The following is an 18,336-nucleotide window of genomic DNA, read 5'->3' on the forward strand; positions in this document are numbered from 1 at the left end:
ATGCTGCCTGGCTGAAAGCGATGGAGGGGTTACAAAGGGCAGCCCTGAAATGTTCTGAGGCATGAAGAGATTGGATCTAAAATTATTTGATGAGAATTTCCTCACTGCAGGAAGCACAGTTAGAGGCATCCCTAGTGATAGATGAGAATCAGCAGGAGCAGCACAAGTTCTGGAGTTCAATGACCCGTGCAAAGGCAAATCACTGTCTTCCTCGGTAGACAGGATTGCTGGCAAAGCTACCAGGAAAAAAACAGCACCAAATCAAAGCTGGGATACTGGTAGATATTGCTAGGGAAAAAAAAAAAAAGAAAAAAAAAGTCATCGAAGGGTCTTTTCTTCTATTTCCTTCAACTATTCAACCCACCAACTTTTTTGAGTTCCAGGATTACTCAATTCTGCTGCAGCCGATATAGCAAAGCTCAGCAGAAATGTGAGTTAATGTAAACACTGGTGAGTGGTTTGGGCTATATATGAAAGCTGGTATGATTCTTCCCAAAACACAGTTCTTCAGCATTTCATAAGACTTTGTGAAACACTAAAAGTCAGATTTTCAATAGCACTACAGATGCGGCCCAGCATTTTCAATAGAATCATAGAATCATTAGCATTGGAAAAGACCTTCAAGATCATCTGGTTCAACCATCATCCTACCACCAGTATCTCCCACTAAACCATGTCCCTAAGCACCACGTCCAACCTTTCCTTAAATTCCCCCAGAGATGGTGACTCCACCACCTCCCTGGGCAACCTGTTCCAATGCCTGATTGCTCGTTCTGAGAAGAAATGTCTCCTAATTTCCAACCTGAACATCTCCTATTGCAGCTTGAGGCCATTCCCTCTAGTCCTATCACTAGTTATCTGCGAGAAGAGGCCAACTCCCAGCTCCCCACACCTTCCTTTCAGGTAGTTGTAGAGCAGTAAGGTCTCCCCTGAGCCTCCTTTTCTGCAGACTAAACAACCCCCGTTCCCTCAGCTGTTCCTCATAGGACTTGTGTTCCAGGCCCTTCACCAGTTTTGTAGCCCTTCTCCAGACATGTTCCAAGGCCTCAATGTCCTTCTTGTAGTGAGGGGCCCAAAGCTGAACATGGTACTCGAGGTGCGGCCTCACCAGAGCTGAGTACATTTTTATTCATGAACACAAAAATTCCTGCGTTTTGTCTCAATGTGTATTTCATCCATTACCTAATTATCACACTTTACCTTTTTACAGTGTTAGTTCTATTTTCCTTTGATGTTTGTTTTTACTTTCCTGTAAAGTTTCCACAAATTCCCCCACCTAGGTAGAAATGACAGTATTGTGATATTCCACCAAAATTGGCAGCATGCAAGTTTACCCTTCAAGTTCTTGAAAGGATGAATATTAAAACCAAAAAATACTACCCTTTCCCCCATTACAAAAATGAAAAGATAATGGTTTCATAGATAAGAATAAAAAGTTTTAATTCCTCTGGATAATTTTAATTGAATATTTTAACTTAATATAAATTCTGGTATTTATGAGGAGGGTTCATTTTCAAAGTTATTTTATTTCTTTTTAATCACGGCTATTAGTCTCCTTGCATTTACTGTTCTAGACAAACTCCCACCGTTTCCTATGTACTAGAGCAAAACCCATTGCTAAAATATCTCTTTTATGTATGCAGTCAGAAAACAGGTCTAAATCTTTGTCAGACAAATACAATTTTACTTTTAAATGGCACTAGACTTGAGTATGTACTAACTCCTCAGCTACCAAAAATTCTTGAGAGTCCCTCTCTAAGAACATTAATTTACATAATAGTTGAACTGCTTTATCGGTTATTTCTCTGGAAAGGACAGGCTGCCCTTAAGTGTTTTTAATCCATATTTTATACTCTTCAGTATTTTTAATAATTTTTTCCTGAAGGTCAAAAACAACATATCTCACAATGAATTTTACTGTTCTTTTGAAAAAATGACTAAACAACAACCACCAGCTTTGTTCTTCCATCTCCTTGGAATTCCAATTGATTCAGGTCATATTCTCTATAACGTTAGAAAAAGAAGCCTCTTCCTGTGAAAAACTTTGTCTGGAAAGGTCCCTTGGTCTTGATCAGCACTGTCCCCAAAAGACTGAAACCCCAGAGTTAAACTGTTTTTCTACTCTAAGAGTGGGACTCACCTGACTAAAGTACATCTCTTGCTGACCCCTGTGACAATGGAGAGAAAGCCACTTCTTAGACTCTTTTCAAGTTATCTAAAGCAGATACCTAAAATGAGCAGGGTAACTCCTTGTCAGTACCTCTTTCTCTTTACTAACAATGAAAGAAGAAGAGAAACTACCACAGATGTAACTGTCTGAAGTACAGATATCAGACATGAAATGTATCTCATCCTCAGTGTCAGAAAAGCTTCTGATCTTAACAGCAACACACAAATCATTTTACGATGAGAGAATGTTATTTCTGGCCTGTTTCCTTCAAATATGATTCACAGGAAAGCAGTAAGTGCTTTCTTGCAAAGAAATGTGCAGAGAAAAAAACAAAATAAAACAAACAAAAAAAACCAACAAAGCATTGTTCTACTTTAATGCAAAGACAATAAAGCTACACTGTTCTGCACATTTATTCCTTATTCTGTAAAACAAATACTTCACTCCACTGGACACATTCTCTACTTGGAGCTTTCCATACATGAGGTTTAAGATGACTCCATGAAAAGCAATAAAAAGCACTACCATTTATCCTTACATTCCTTGCACAAATTCCCTCTCAGATCTGAGAAACAGCCGCAATGGTTTCATATCCACTGCTGGAAGAATATAAAAAATACATCATCAAGTCAAAGGCTTCCAGTGCAAGAGAAATCGAAGTGAATGAGTACAGCAGCATTATCCATTACAGCCATCAGTCATCATGACAGAGACTGTTGACATAAAACCAGGACTGGTTGGCTCAGACATCTGCAGGAAAAAATTGAACATACTCCTGTTTCTCCATGTGCACCCTGAAAAGAGAGAAAAGGCCTAAAAATACCACACAGCTGCACAGGCTGGGATTAGCTCATGTGAAGGGTGAGTCAAGCTCTCTTGCTCCTCTTTGTGGTTCTGCAATATATCAAAAGCAGCATGGACACAGCCTCATATTCAAGCTAGTCAGAGTGGGTAAAGCCTATTTCATAAACCACAAGTAGACACCCAATTTCAGAAAAAAATGGAAGCTTCTCTTTCACATTTCCTATTAGTTATCTGAAGCATCTTCTCTTCCTTCCCACTGTTACCAATCTAAGTAAACCAGCTGTTGCAAAGCCCAGTCCCAGTCCTTTTTGTCAGCTGTCCAGTGAGCATGCATATCTATCATAAGCTGATGAAAGCTGCCCTGTGTAGTTTTCATTGGAAATTGCAGAGAAGCAGTAACTGTTAATAATGTCCATAAATTAATCCTATAACAACAAGAAAACAAAGATGAGAACAGGTCCCTTCCAACTGAAAAAAAAATAAATAATAATCAGCATTTAAAAGATTACAAAAGTGCTTCTTACATTCTTTCCACAAATTGCCTCTCAGATGTGAGAAATGGGAGCTAACCAAAGGACTGAAACAGAGATTGGCCACATGTTTTGTGTCTGACATTGGGCCCGTGAACACCAGCCACAGCACTGTGCTGAGTGCCATGTACACCTGTTGGAGGCTGCCCTTGTTCCTGGGGTGCATCCACTCTTTAAACACATGCTTTTTATTTTCCAAACACAAAATAAGACCAAATTTTAATTATTTTGGTTGTCAAAATTTATTACCGGTCCACTACAAGGGGTTTAAATGGTTTCTCAATTTGGGTCTTTTAAAAGGAGAGTATATCTCAAAGTCTAGAAATCTAGTTAACTTCTTCATGACTCTTAAAGTTTCAAGTCCATATTAGACATAGATTGTAATTCCTATGGCTTCCCAAGAGCTTATTTTTTTCAAAACCAAGTGACAGGAACGATGAACCTTTTCTTCATCATCCTGCACAAAATCATCACTTTCACTAGACTTATGTAGGTGTTCATCTGCATGAAAAAGAACTGAAATAAAACCTTCAGTGTAATCTTGTATGTTTATTATGATGAACTAAAATAAAATTAAACTGATTACACTAAATTACTAAGTTAAACTAAATGACAAATGAAGGGATTTCATGGTTTACAGTTTTATAGTGAGAAAAAGTCATTCAAAATCTACTCTTTACAGGGACTTGAAAAGTATATTAAGAGAAGGAAAATTGCATTTCCTTCCTAAACAGATTACTCCAATGTATATCTGGTGTCAGCAAAAAGTATACTGCTGGACCAATATAAGGAACACTACATGATTCAAGAACATTTTAATTCTCACTCAAAAACATTTGAATGCAACATTGAGCAGTGACAATAATCAAGAACAACAAAACTCAACATGAGTGCTGCTCTGCTGAACCAAACTGATTTGAAATATTCAGTTAGTGTAAATCAGCAAGATTGAGCCATTGGGACAACAGTGATTTACAGTGTCTGAGAATACAGTTTCCAACACGGAAAGTGAAGCACAGCTCTGATGATGATTGGTTTTGCATCACATTGCCTTAGTGTTTTACTATTTTAATTGGGATGGGTATTAGGAAGAAAATACTTCTGGCAAACAGTAGGGAATACCCGATCATCTGTTGTGCCCTGAATAAGAAAAGAACTAGGTTAGTGGTTTTTTTTAAACATGAGTAACTTGTGGATGCCCATAAGCCTTCCACTGAAGTTAGAGCTTTCTAGCACACAGTTAGGGCAAATCTGTTCCATCTACATGTAATTCCAACACAGCGGGGAGGGGGCGAAGAGTTCTGAAAACAATTTTAAAATACATTTTTTCTGAGAACCCAGCACAGAATTTTTTACTGCCCTACACAAGACCAGGCACTGAATTGAATGCAGAGTCCCCTTCTGTTCAAAGGGCTCTGGATCAGCCCTCCATGCATCACTGCATACATTCAGATGAAATTCTTTGGTAAGCTAAAACTGGCAAGTCTGCTGCCAATGTGCAACAGACTTCTGTTTGTCTCTGGATGTAGAAATGAATAAAGCCAATTGCAAATTTTTATTTTAAGAAGGAAAAAAATGCATCTGTCCACCAAGTTTTCTCTAGAAGCATTCAAATGTTAGGAATGATTTAGAAGTAAAAATCTCAGGGGAAGGAAGGGAATGAGCTTTCAAAGGAGTTTTACGTCAGTAAAAGCTGGGAATCTTAGATGTGAATTTCAGCAAGAATACGAGTTGAAATGCAAAAAGTAATTCTCAAAGATGAAAGGTCAATTCAGTTTACAATATGTTGGCAGAATTCAGTGCAAGATTTTGAAAACCAAAGGAATGTATCACATGAATATGAAACATTCTCTCTTCTTCGTGATTACAACCACTACTTATTAAACTAGCAGCAGTGCCACTTGGAAATTTTCTCACTAAAATGTTTTCCATTGGACAACTGAATTCACAGAAATCTAAATTTTTCATGAGAACATGCAGATCTGCCTTGGCAGGAAGGGTTTCTCCTATTACACATGGAATTACTTACCACAGCCAGCTGAAGCAGCTGGACCCAGGATAGTCTGAAGTGCAGCATCATGGTGCCAGCGAGAGACAGCCTGTTGTCTGCATGCTCCAGAAACCAGGCATGAATCCCCACCTCCCTGAGCCCAGGTGGGACCTCTGGCCACTAGAGTGCTGTGCACTATGGAGAGGGATTTCTGATCCACCCAGTGAACAGGTAAATGTCTTTTGGAGCAGTGAATCGTATCTGGTGCTCCTACATCCCAGATGAACTCATTGGCCATCAGGATTTAGATTTAGTCTAATTCTGTCTTGGTAAAGTTGTTATATTTTGTGATAATTGAACATTCAGGAAGACAGTGTGAATGCGCACAATATTTTGATACTTTGTTTATTGGGAAGCTTTACACTATGCTCATTCATCACAGCAATGTCTGAGAAAACGTCTGAAGGCAGTGAAGTATTATCTCCCTTTCTGACAGACGAGTTATTAATTCCTGACACACAGAACATTCATTCTCAGTGCGAGCTTGGGCAAGACAGGAGGGGGACCAGACTTGACATACTCAAAGGAGACATAGCCAGATACAAATTCCAGTCCCATCCCGCAACCACACTGCTATTTCTTTTTCTTTTGATTCCTTCAGAAATCTGGGACGAAGCATTGTGCAGGAAGAAAATGCAGAAAATTTATTTAAAGTCAAATTGTATCATATATGCTGCATTATCCACTAGGCTCAGTATTTTGTCTAAGTATTAGGTAAGTGTTTTTGCAATGTGCACAGACATACTTGGTGATAAGCTCCAGAAGAATTAAACCCCAACCAAAACTGCAGTAAAACAGCTAACGCCACTGACTTGCCTGAAGCAATATTTATATTAGGTGCCCAGATATATTTTATAACTATACACTGAGTCTCACTGAACACTATAAAAAAATCGCCGACTTAATACAGAAGCTGAAACCAGAGGATCCTACAAGGACATACAAACACTAACCTCTTGATTACACATTGGTGTAAAAGTGGCTGCGTACTCTGCCAGGGCCATGTCGTTCACCAGGCGTTTCACCTCTTCATCAAATGTGGAGTTCTTAAATCCTCGCTGGTGAAATTCACTGTGCATCCTGGTAATGAAGCTGTTCCTTTCCTGGCATTTTCGTGTGAGGCAAGCCAACTTAGCCTATGCAGTATGAACACATACACATTGATCTCACTCCCTGCTGAGACCTCAGTATTGCATTTTGTGTTTGACGGAATTCCACACATTGTGACCCAAAGCTGTACATCGCAGCCCTATGCTTCTAGGCCATCTAGGTGCTTCTGCACCCTGCAGCAGAGGGGCACACACACATAAACTGGACAGAAGTGTTCACTTTTCCATCTGTGAAGACCCACTTTCCCAAACTGAACAGTACCCTTAGCAATAATGTCAAGCAACCCTTGCCTAAAAGCTCAAGAGCAAGCAGCTAAGCCGGAAGCATCTGCAAAGGCAGGTGCACACACAGAGAATGGCTACAATACACTGAAAAATAAAACAAGCCTGTAAACACAGGGATACCCCTTTGCAGAGGCCCTGCTTCAGTCTCAAGGAACACACACTACCTTCAGAGGAGCTAGTGTCAGCTTCACATCAGACTTTCTCTTCTGAAGTTCTTTTGTCTGAAAAGTTGAAAAACATAATTTATTAACTTATTCAAAGGTAACTTTAAAATATCGCAGCAATTTGTTGATATTTGTTTTAGACCTGACTTTCAAGGCATACACTTCACATAGCTATGTGACCCTGCATCACAAACACCATGAAGCAGTGTAAGGAGTTGTTTGTACATCGATAAGCCCTGGCACTGAAACATTGCCCTAGCATTGATGTTGGGTTTATGTATTACCAAGTGCTTTGGATGCTTTTTAGATGTAGCCCCATATCACTGGGGTTATTTCATCACAGCAGAATCACATTAAAGGCTTGGTATCATTCATTATGCATTAATACTCCCATTTGGACTATGAATCTTCCAAAATACTCTTTTGGGGAAAAGTTTTCCCTTTTCTTGTTTAAATTATCTTGTAGAATGCAAGAAACACAGGAGGATTTTCTGTATGTGCATTCCATGGCAGGTTTTGAAATGTGAACATCAACAACTTTCTACTTCGACATGATTGATATATTTCCACTACTATGAGATGAGCCAGATGACCTGGTCTGTATCTTATAAGTAAAATGTTTATTATTCATGGGAAACCTGCTTTCTGATTATGCAGAAATGTAGTGTTCTGCCAGGTCAAATCTATTTCTATTATAAATCAATACAGTATTATTTGGCAATAAAGTACAGATTCCTTTGCATTCATTTTGCTTGAGAATTTGTATTTCTATAAAGCCTGCAGTAAATATATCACATGCATCCAAAAAAAAAAAAAAAAAAAGAAGACTCCCTTTATAAGAACTCAGTTATGCTGAAAGAGGTCACATGGTCCTCTGCCAAAAAAACACAGGCTTGGGAAAGAACATAGTATGCAGGACAGAAGAGACATGTCTTTACATTGCACTAGCTCTGAGGGAACAAAGAAAAAGCTGGCAGTAGGTCCCTTCACTGGTAACATTAAATTTTTGATGAGGCACAGAACAAAACGCTTTGTTGATCCTATAGGACAGTTAAGAGCTGCCCATTTATGTGGATAGCACGTCTCACCCTTTGCTCACCTACCATCTCATATGCAACATCCATCAACGCAGGCAGCAGACACTATAAAGCAAATTCATTTTACCAACACTACTCTGTTAAGAGGCAGCCTAATCAACTCCTGAGAGAAGCCACTAGGCCTCCACAGAGGGTTGGTTAAAGTAAATCACAGCACATGACAAGGCAGTGGATTTATTGTGGAGGAAGGACGATGAAGCTGGCACTCTGCAGGAAGAATAAAATTCTCTGTCTCCTATATTTCAGAGAAAAGAGAGGGGAGAAGAATGTTCTGTTCATTGTGTAGTGTGCTATTGAGAAAATGCCATTTGCTAACTGTTTCAGAGCACAATGGGCAATTCCAATTTGGCTCATATCGTAGCAATCATCTCTTTCAAAAAATTAGTTCCAAAGAAATGGAAATTAAAATCTAAGGAAACAAAGCCTTAACAGGAATTCATTCCACCTCTGAGCTCAGCTGTTGCAGTCACACTGAGAGCAGTTTGACTTTAAGGCGGCAGCTCTACAAATGTTAATGGAAGTACCTGCCCTGGTTTGCCAGGTGAAATACAATGCACATGTGTAAAAACTGCTTGTGTAAGCATACTTGCATGTATATGGAGGCTCTCATGAGAATAACCATGCCAGTAAAATAAACAAATAAACACTACAACACACACCAAAACTGAAAACGAGTTAATGAAATTCATAGTGTGTAACCCTAAGAGCTGGGTCTTAAAAAAAAAGCTACAAAAACTATTAAAATTCTACCCCTAGCTCACTTTATCTCCTGGTCTGATACAGTGCAACAAGAGAGCTGGGAATGTTAAAAATCCTGACAATTTAAGCCAAGAAGGTGGCTCTGTAAAAAAAAATCAGCACTACTTTGCTTGCATTATGCTATGGGGATTATAGCAGAGACTGGTGGCAACTTTTATTATGTACTATCATCTTCCCATAATGTTGACCACCCAGACAGTTTATATCTTTTCCCTATTTCTGTGAAGTAAGGGTTACTTTCACATGTTTGTAAACCATTTAATTATCCACAGACCCATTCCCAGGAAAGATTGCTATTTTGGTTTTCTCTTTTGAGACGAGGTAAAATCTGAAGTCTAAGCTCACATCAGTCCGCCCTTTCAAGCACACAGACAACAGCTTTCCTGTACCTTTTCACATAGCTGAGTCTGAAGGAGTTCCACTTCATTTTGCAAGCCGTGAAACTGATTTTGTAACGCAGCCTGGTCCCTGAGCTGGGCTTTCAAGGTCAGCACTTGCTGCTGTAATCTCTTACTGGCTATTTTATTCTCCTCTATTTCCTGGACATCTTTCACATTGTACACAGGCTAGAGAACAAGTACAGATTTTCAAATTAGATGTAGAAAATAATAAAAATGTTCTCAATCAAGTTTTAAAGCAACATACCTACCTTGTAACTCATTTTAAACCTAATATGAAATGTCTGACTTCAAACCTTCATAAACACTGTAGCATATCTTGCACTAATCTTAAAACTGTTTATGAGCAAGGAGTTCTTGATCCCCTCTGAGAGTAGGTGTCGGACTGGGATTCCACAAAGTTCCTTCAAGGTAAGTACTGAATTATAATCATTTCATACTTGGAGAAACTGGGGCACAGGCAGATTAAGTGACTAACCTAAGGTCACAGAGTGAGTAAGAATGGAATTCAAAAGTTCCCCATCTCCTGTTCTAACTTCTATATAATATGCCCCTTGGTTTTCCATGTGTTTATCTCAGAAAGCAAATTGCATGCTTGCAGTTATATTTTTGTTATGGAAGATTATTAATAAAACTAATCTAATTTTAAGTACAAATATTAAAAATACTAAAAAATATTAATTACATTGAAGTGCAATAATAGTGGTACAGAATAAGTGTACCACTGGGGGAGCTCCTCCTTCCCCCCCCCCCCCCCCCCCCCCACTTTTTTGTTTGTTTGTTTGTTTCATGCTCTTACATTGAAAGGATTAGTGAGAGTTTTAGATCTATGGTCAGCATCGTAATGTCAGCTCCTGGAAGTGATACTATCAGGCTAAATATTCACATGTACAGTCTAAGAATGAGAAAAAGGGAAGGAAGAGTGAAGAAAGTCTTGTGAAAAAATGTTAATGCTGTTGTGAATTTACATTTTATAAATACTGAGTTGATACACACAGCTGTTCAAATTTTCCTGTAATGTTATACATGCAATTCTAAAGAGATCAAGCATTTTGTTGATTAAGCTAAATATCCTAGACAGACCTACCATAAAACCACATAATCTTCTGAGAAAATGTGCAAGAAGATGGTTTGATTTTCACGGGTATTAACACTGAAACAGCTGAGAGAAGAGCTAGTGTTCAGCCATAGCAGCACAGTGTAATTCTCCATGGCTTTCTGAACATCTTTTGAACTTGAACACCTTGGTGACTAGAATATATTAAACGTACCCTTTCACAGAAAACAGCAAACTGTATTGATAGATCATGTCATTCTGGCTGCAACACATCACTGCAACACAGATAAAAACATGAGTATGACATTTTCATAGTCTTCCAAATGAAGCACGTTCTCTATGTGTAGCACTCTAATAATTCGTGCATGCTTTGTATCAAAATTGTTGGCTCCCTCTTGTGTTAAGAGAAAAGAACAAAAGCAAGTGTTGGATACATCAAGATTGATTAAACTAGGGTTGCACTGACAAAAGCATAAGAATGAGTCTGAGTCTAAGACATGGTATTTTCCTCATCTGCTCTCCTACACACACACACAAAACAAAAGCACTTTAAATGAGAAATGGAAGCACTCCCTGACTGAAGATGCTTAATAGAAAAGAGGTGGAAAAAATAATTTGCGTGAAGGTTAAAGACAGGCAAGGGTTGCCTCGTTCCTTTTACACTTTGCTGGCCTGCTAGAAGATTTCTGTAGTTTCAAAGCACAAATGAGGCATACAAGATTTATTTCTGATCACTGTCAGGTGTCCCAATTAACAGTAATCATTGGGCAAGCTCCAAAAGGGTGAAGGACTCAGCAACTGGGAAATAACTGAAGGATAACTAAACCCAAAACTTAGTATTTAACACACTGCATTCTATAAAATCTGACAAGATCTCTAGCATTTAAAGTTGATGCCTAAACATTAAAAAAATATATATTCCTTCTCTATGTGCTGCGCTTGTCTCAAAACTGAAAATTAGAGGAAATATGACCTTTTGGCAACAGGCCATGATAAGAGTTGGGAGACCACTGGGGAAACACGGCACCTTATTTACTGTGTACATTTCATCCAAAATGCATTTTCAAAGCTGCAAATAGTACACTGCTCTCTTGCTGCTCACCCACAGATTTGTCTGAACTCCTACTACAATGCTAGAGTTCAGAAAGCCACCTCAACATCCTAGAAAATTTCCCCAAATATTCTTATGTTAAATGGTACTTTCCCTGTTAGCAACACCACTGAAACAAGAAGCCTTAGAAGTAATTTTGAGGTATATTATCTCAGCTTTCATTTGTGATGTATAATATCACAACAGTCTTTTGAAGTCTTAGCTGAGAACTAGAATCCCTGGCAACAGAGGCTGTAGAACATAAGGCACAAGGTACAGCCTTGGGTTCTAGATTGAGAGTGCTCACATCCTCACTTTTTTCAAGCATCACAGACAGATGTCTTCCATAAAAGGAAGTTCAGAAGAGGAAAAAACCAAAGATTATTGTGATTTACCATATTTTTTTAATTGATCTTTGAGGAATGAAAAGCACTTTTGGATAGTATGACAACCAACTGAAAATAGGAACAGGATCAGCAGTCTTAAGTGTTAACTTAAAACCCCATGATACACTTCTGTTTGTTGTCCAACAATTCGGGGGATTATTCTTCTTGCTTGAAATAAATTTTATTAAGTTATAAGATGTTACATGACAATACTGAGATAAAAAGTCTGTGCTTCATTTTCAATTAGCAATCAGAATTCAGTTGCCTAAACATCATGCCATGTGAGGCGTAAAAGCCGAAATAAAGTACACAGGGCTTGCAGATGGCCAACTATGCTCTCGGCCAGGATGCCTTAAGGCATTTCAGTGGGATAAACAGTGACATTTAGGCAACTGAACTGAGCCCAGAATCCTTACATGTTCCAGAATGTGTCTTTATTCTTCTGAAGCCGTATCTATCTAACAGGTTCAAACTAAATTTGCAAATATTGCAGGTTATTACAAGATTTCTTTTCAACTGATGTATGTTTCAAATTTCATCTTTGCAGTTCTCCTGTCAAGAAGGAGAGAAATATTTTGGAGGCTATCTAAAAAGTCTTTTTGAAAGCTGCTTCCAGGAGATTATTCAATAATTAAAAATATTTCATTAAAACAGTTTATTTGGGGGGGGAGGGGGGAGGGGGAATAAAGACTTTATCAAGACACAGAACCCCCTGAAAATTCCAAAAGTTTTCATTAACGGCAAAAACACAGAATTTCTGTGTTATAGATACATTCCAATTATTTTTTTTCTCCCCCATGTGATAGATTTCCTGGATTGTGGGGATACACAGTTGAGCTGCTTGGATCAGTTAGATTTTGACTCCCCATTAATCCACACCTCCTGCTCACTTGCAAATGAAGTTGCGCCACAAAATGTCCAGCATCACAGCTTCTTTTTGCCTGTCCAAAACTAGTTCTGTGCACTGGAAGGCAAAATGATGCAGTGGCCCAATACCAGAAACATGGGAGTATTCTCAAACTGCAGAGCGGGAAAAGCAAAGAGCACTCAAAGGAAACACCTTCAACTTGGGGTGGCTTCATTAAGGTCACCTGAAAATCCACTTTGCATAACATCTCCTCACTTTAAAGTTTACATCTGCATTGGCTCTAGGTGCCCTATACTTGCTTCAGATTTCTTGTCAATAACATTAACAGGTGTCTCATCATCCAAAACATCCTGTCCAAAGGAATGTGCTTTTCTTGATTCCATTTACATACATACCATTAATTTGCAGTGCTGCTTTTGAAGCATTTTGTCCCCAGCTTCTTGTTTAAGATGGTCTAATTCGGACAGAACCTGTATCAAACGAGTTTTGATTTCTTCATATCTCGTTTCAGCAAAGCCAAGTTCCCTGTACCACTTCTGAGCCTAACAGGAAAAAATAAAAAGCAAAATTACTGAGTGCAGTTAGTCTACCAGTGATACCTTTTCACAATACTGGCTTACAACCATGGACTTGAGTCTGATCTTCATGTTACAAGTTTTAAATCATTGTTAATTGGTTTAAATAAATGGAATTATACCATAATATACCATCTTATAACAATAAATTAGTACGAAATCTTAAATCAAGTTCTATAGAAATATATCTAACTGGAGTTATGCAGTATAGTAGACTAAAACTGAAGTTGGTTTCTAAATTTGAAGCTACCTGGATGACTCTGAATGATGCTTAAAAAAAAATGTGGTGAATGTACTTACAGTTTCAGAGATTATATCTTTGAAAGCCATCAGAGCAAAATGAAAGTAAGATTTTATCAGCAAGGGTTAAAAAAATCCCGAAAAATGTCATAAATGAAAAATACTGTGGTGGAAGAAAGAAGCCTATAGACTTGTGAGCCTATACCTTTGTATTACTTCTAAGATGTGTTTTCCCTGCTTATACACATTAACTGTCATTTCAGAAAACAACAAAAAACACTCAATAGATAATCTGGCTGCCTAACAGCAAGCTCCCTTCCTCATGAGGCATCATTTCTGCTCCCTTCTGAATCAAAGGCTTTACATTCTTTTAAATAAACTGAGGAAGTTGCAGTAATACACAAAATGATTAGAAGGACTCAAGTGAATCATATTTTAAAAATTAAAAAAAAGAAAAAGAAATGATCTATTTGCAGCAAACTATAAGGTCAGGAGTCAGCCATCAACCCACCACTTCATTTCATTTGCCTCATCTGAAATCAGGGAATTCACACAGTGGTTGTCGAAGGACATCCATTTTGTACACCCACCATGTGTAATCCTACTGCTCTTTTACATATTCAGTGTAACACTTGTAATTGCCAGTGTTATTCCACAGGCAGTCTAAGCAATGCCTGTTACCATGTGAAACAGCTCCATAAATACAAGCTTGACATAAAGCAATACATTCTGCTTAGATAAGCAAGCACTGGAGATTGTTCAACAAAAGCAGGAATGTTAAAGCTAATGTGTCAGGAAAGGCACAACACAGAAAGCTTCCTCAGTTGGTATTAAAACCTCAGATTTGCTGTACACAGGCACAGAATTAGCTGACCATCCAAATAAGAATTTCCACGTAGGTGGTGGTGGACTTTGTGCTTCCTACATAGATGTCAAGACAAGAGGCAGTGTGCGTGCTTTGCACTCTCACTAGGTATAAAAAACACTTGACTGTATCAGTTTTTGTCATTTTGCCTCTTAATCAAAAATTAGTCTGAATTCAGGTTTGCCATAATCCTCAGTGTTTCTGCTGCTTTCTGTTCTTCATTTCTAGTGAGGGGGAGGAAGCACTCTGCCCAGAAGTGGCTACAGCAGATATTTTTGTTTGGTGTGTCTTTATTAAGCACTCAGCTTCTCTCAAAGTCCGCTGAAGGAATGCACTTTCACTTGAAATTCCAGCCAACAATGAATAACTGCGCAATTCATCACTCACCTGAAAGATCACAGAGATACAGTTTGGTTCTGCAGATCAGAGACTTCCCCATTTTGTAAAAGCATTAAACACTTGTAGAAAGAACAGCCATGTAAGAAAACAAAATATAAAACAAATTTGTTCCTCAGAATTACGTCAGAGTGGGAGCTTACCTCTTTTTTTGATTTTTCCAATTCCTTTTGCTGTATTTTTAGTTCCTCTTTTGCCTTTTCCACTTGCTCTTTCATCACACTGTAGCTTTCAAATGTGCTGCCCTGAATACACAACAGAAAGACATGACTCCTCTCACCTATACACAACGGTGTACACATTTTTACTAAAAACATACACTTTCATTTTATCTGAATTACTACAAATATTTGCATACAATCAAAATATTAGAGATAAATGTTCCCCTGTTGATCATTCTCAAATAAAGTAACAATTCTGCTTCTAGAAGAACATTGTAATCTCCATAGAATTACACTGCAGTGTAAGATTCATGGTTGCAGAGGAAAAATACAGATGAGAAATTGAGAATAATTAAAGATCTTGTCTTTACACATATGTTTCACAAGAATAAAAACAATTTAAAATAGACCCTATCAGAATAGAAGTTAGTAAGTGAACATGTACCTCTGCAACAGAAATTTGTGGAAATCCCTCTACCAGAAGTTTTCACTCTTGCAAGCAAATAAATAAGAAGTTCCCTGAGCCAATGCACTCAAGTATCATTTTTGACTTTTGAAGCCTGCTATAGCACTTTAAAATTCTCTAATACAACATTCAGAAAAAACTCTCTGGTATATTGCCGGTATTTTGCCTTCTGTTTCAAAGTTAACTGCAGCACCTCAGATCTCCAGGACATGGCAGCTTACAAAACCTTCTATATTTCGAAGTTAATTAATCTTTGTCCTCCAAATGGCATTTTTAAAGAGGATCCTGCTTGATAACATTCCTTATTGGTACTACTTACCTCTTTGTTGGTGAAATAGCCGGAGGGGTCTACTCCTTCTTCTTCAGTCTGAGTTACACTGCATGATGTTTCAACTTTCTTTGGATTAAGATCATGTTGTTGACTTCTATTTTCTTCTTTTAGGTTTACTACCTTTTCCTTTGTTCCCAAGCATTTTTCTTTTATCAGATCTTCACAGGTGAAACCCAAAGAAGATATTAATTCTTTTAATTTGTTGTTTTCTAAAATAAAGTTTGCATTTTCTTTTTGAAATTCATTAAGTTGTTCCACAGTTTCTTTCTTGATTCTGTCTATAGCTCTTTTTAGTGCACATTTTTCCTCCCGTAAATCAGAAATAGTTTGATAACAACTGGCTTTGCACTCTTGAAGTTCTGAAACCAAGGCTTGGTACTTGTCTTGTTCACATTTTACTTCTGCCAAACTTCTCAATAAAGTTTCTTTTTCATCTTCTAAAAGAGATATTCTTTGCAAGTTTCTCTCTCTCTCTTTAATTAATTCATTATATTTTGCTACATAGTTCTCCTTGTCATGTAATAATTTAGCTATTTCTATGAAGCATCTACTTCTTTCTTCTTTCAGGTTAGAAAGCAGCTGTAAATACCTCATTTTCCTTCCATCAAGGGATAAAACACTCTTGGGAAGTTGATTTGACTCAATTGTCAATGAATCTTTTTCAGAATTCCTACTTTTATCTTCAACATACGAGAGATTCTTAGAGAAGGTTTCAGCAAAAATTGCTCCTGGGCTCATTCTATTTTCTTCTGATATGTCGTTATAACATTCACCAGAAACTTCATTCTCATTAAGTAAATTTTGAAAAGAAGCAATGTTAACTTCTTCTACTTCTAAAGCGTATTGAAAATATGCGTTCATCTCCTCTTCCAGTGCACACATCTTCTGAACATATCTCTCATTCTCCTCTTGTAATAAACAGACCTTTTTTGAGTAATTTTCATTCTCTTGCATCAGTACAAATATCTTCTGAGAACACATAGCCACTGCTTTTTTCAATGTATAAATTTTCACGTTATGCTCATTAACTGCTTCCAGTGGTGACAGATGACAGAAATACTCATAAAAATTGCTTTTTGGTAGGAGTTGTTTGCTTAAGCACACAGCCCTCTTTTGCATAGGAGACAGTATTTTTAGTGGATAACTCTCTTCCTCTGACCAAAAACTTTTCTGAGGATATGCATATTGCGTGTTTTCAGCAGCCACCTTTTGACAAGAGAAATTCTTCTCTTTTGATTTATGTAATTTCATGGCCTGATCTTTATTTTCTTTCAGTCCAATATTCCTGGAAGAGTTTATTTGGTGAGTTGGTTTCTGAGGTTGCTCCCCTTTCTCTTCCATTTTCATTATGTCTACTCCAGTGCATGCCCTGGTCACATCAGAGATGCAGGTTTCTGAGAGGGTTTCTTGTTTCTTCTTTAGTACAAGACTATTATTGAAATGATTCTGTAAGTCCTTAAAATCAACAGATATATTGTGGAAAACTTCTGGGCTACCTGGCTTGTCTTTGGTATCCATTCCTTGCTTCCCCAGCCTAATCAACTCAGTTTTATTTAAAATTTCAGAATTTTCCTCAAAAACACAGGTAACCTGTTGTGCTTGGGCTTTCTCAGTCTGTATTTCTTCTCCTTTAACTCTCCTTCTAAAGATTTTTTTGTGATACTTTATATCATTAACACCTTTATCCAGACTTCTATTTTTACATTTACTTTTTGGTAGAATTTGTTTGTTTTGCTGATGTTTTTCCAAACAGTATTTTTCTAGAGAGGATGTGAAATTGTCATTCACAAAGCAAGGCATGTTTCCATGAAGAACTACAGAAGCTTTTTCAGAAAAACCTTGTTCTGCAACAACACAGAGGCCATCAGAGCAAAAAGTGGTATTTGCCTCACTGAAATCCAGACTCCTCACTTTCTTCACCGTCATGACAGCTGCTATGTGGTAGCTTCCAGGTTTTACCAAGGTAAGGCGGGGCTTGTTTCTCATCAAAGCTTCAACCACAGAAACAGGGAACATCTTTGCTGGTAGATTTGTAGCTTGTTCCCTCAAAAGAGAAAAGCATTCCTCATCTTTGTTTTCCTTACATGTCTCATCATTAGTTAACCTCTCAGAGCAAGGTGGAAGGCATCTTGCTGCAGGATAGCTTGGAATACATCTAAACAAAGTGAAACTATCTTCTAGACCTCCTGGCTTTTTTGTCCCAAGGGAGACCTGGTAATAGCAAAACAGAAATGTTTCAAACTGAAAAATACAAGACAAGGTATATCATTCCATGTCATCATAAGTCATTTTTCACTTCATTCATAAAATGCTTATTTACAGACAGATGAGAAAAACATTGCCATATAAAGAGTTTTCAAATAATCCCAATATTTGAAATAGAATAAAGGTACAAATAAGAAGGTACAAATCATTTTCTTAGTGCACACCTTTATCCATATTGAATAACATCTTTAGTAGATATGATTTCACTATACTTTTATATTCAACTTTAAATACACCAACTCCTCTTTTTATCTCAAAATTCACAGACTC

The 18,336-nt window shown here is 37.7% G+C and overlaps 1 protein-coding gene across 2 annotated transcripts in view; it reads right to left on the reverse strand.

Annotated features, from left to right (window-relative positions):
• The window catches only part of C4H4orf50 (chromosome 4 C4orf50 homolog), an 83,053-nt gene that overhangs the window by 51,264 nt on the left and 13,453 nt on the right, over window positions 1-18,336 (reverse strand). For both annotated transcript variants that reach the window (XM_040556150.1, XM_040556149.1), the window contains exons 7-12: window positions 15,790-18,012; window positions 14,987-15,088; window positions 13,163-13,309; window positions 9,358-9,534; window positions 7,113-7,169; window positions 6,508-6,690 (exon numbers count right to left, since the gene is read on the reverse strand). In XM_040556150.1, the coding sequence (XP_040412084.1) occupies window positions 6,508-6,690; window positions 7,113-7,169; window positions 9,358-9,534; window positions 13,163-13,309; window positions 14,987-15,088; window positions 15,790-18,012 (2,889 nt within the window). The remainder of the gene's footprint in view (window positions 1-6,507; window positions 6,691-7,112; window positions 7,170-9,357; window positions 9,535-13,162; window positions 13,310-14,986; window positions 15,089-15,789; window positions 18,013-18,336) is intronic.

The sequence above is a fragment of the Cygnus olor genome, chromosome 4 (assembly GCF_009769625.2).
Source record: "Cygnus olor isolate bCygOlo1 chromosome 4, bCygOlo1.pri.v2, whole genome shotgun sequence".
Lineage (NCBI taxonomy): Eukaryota > Metazoa > Chordata > Aves > Anseriformes > Anatidae > Cygnus > Cygnus olor.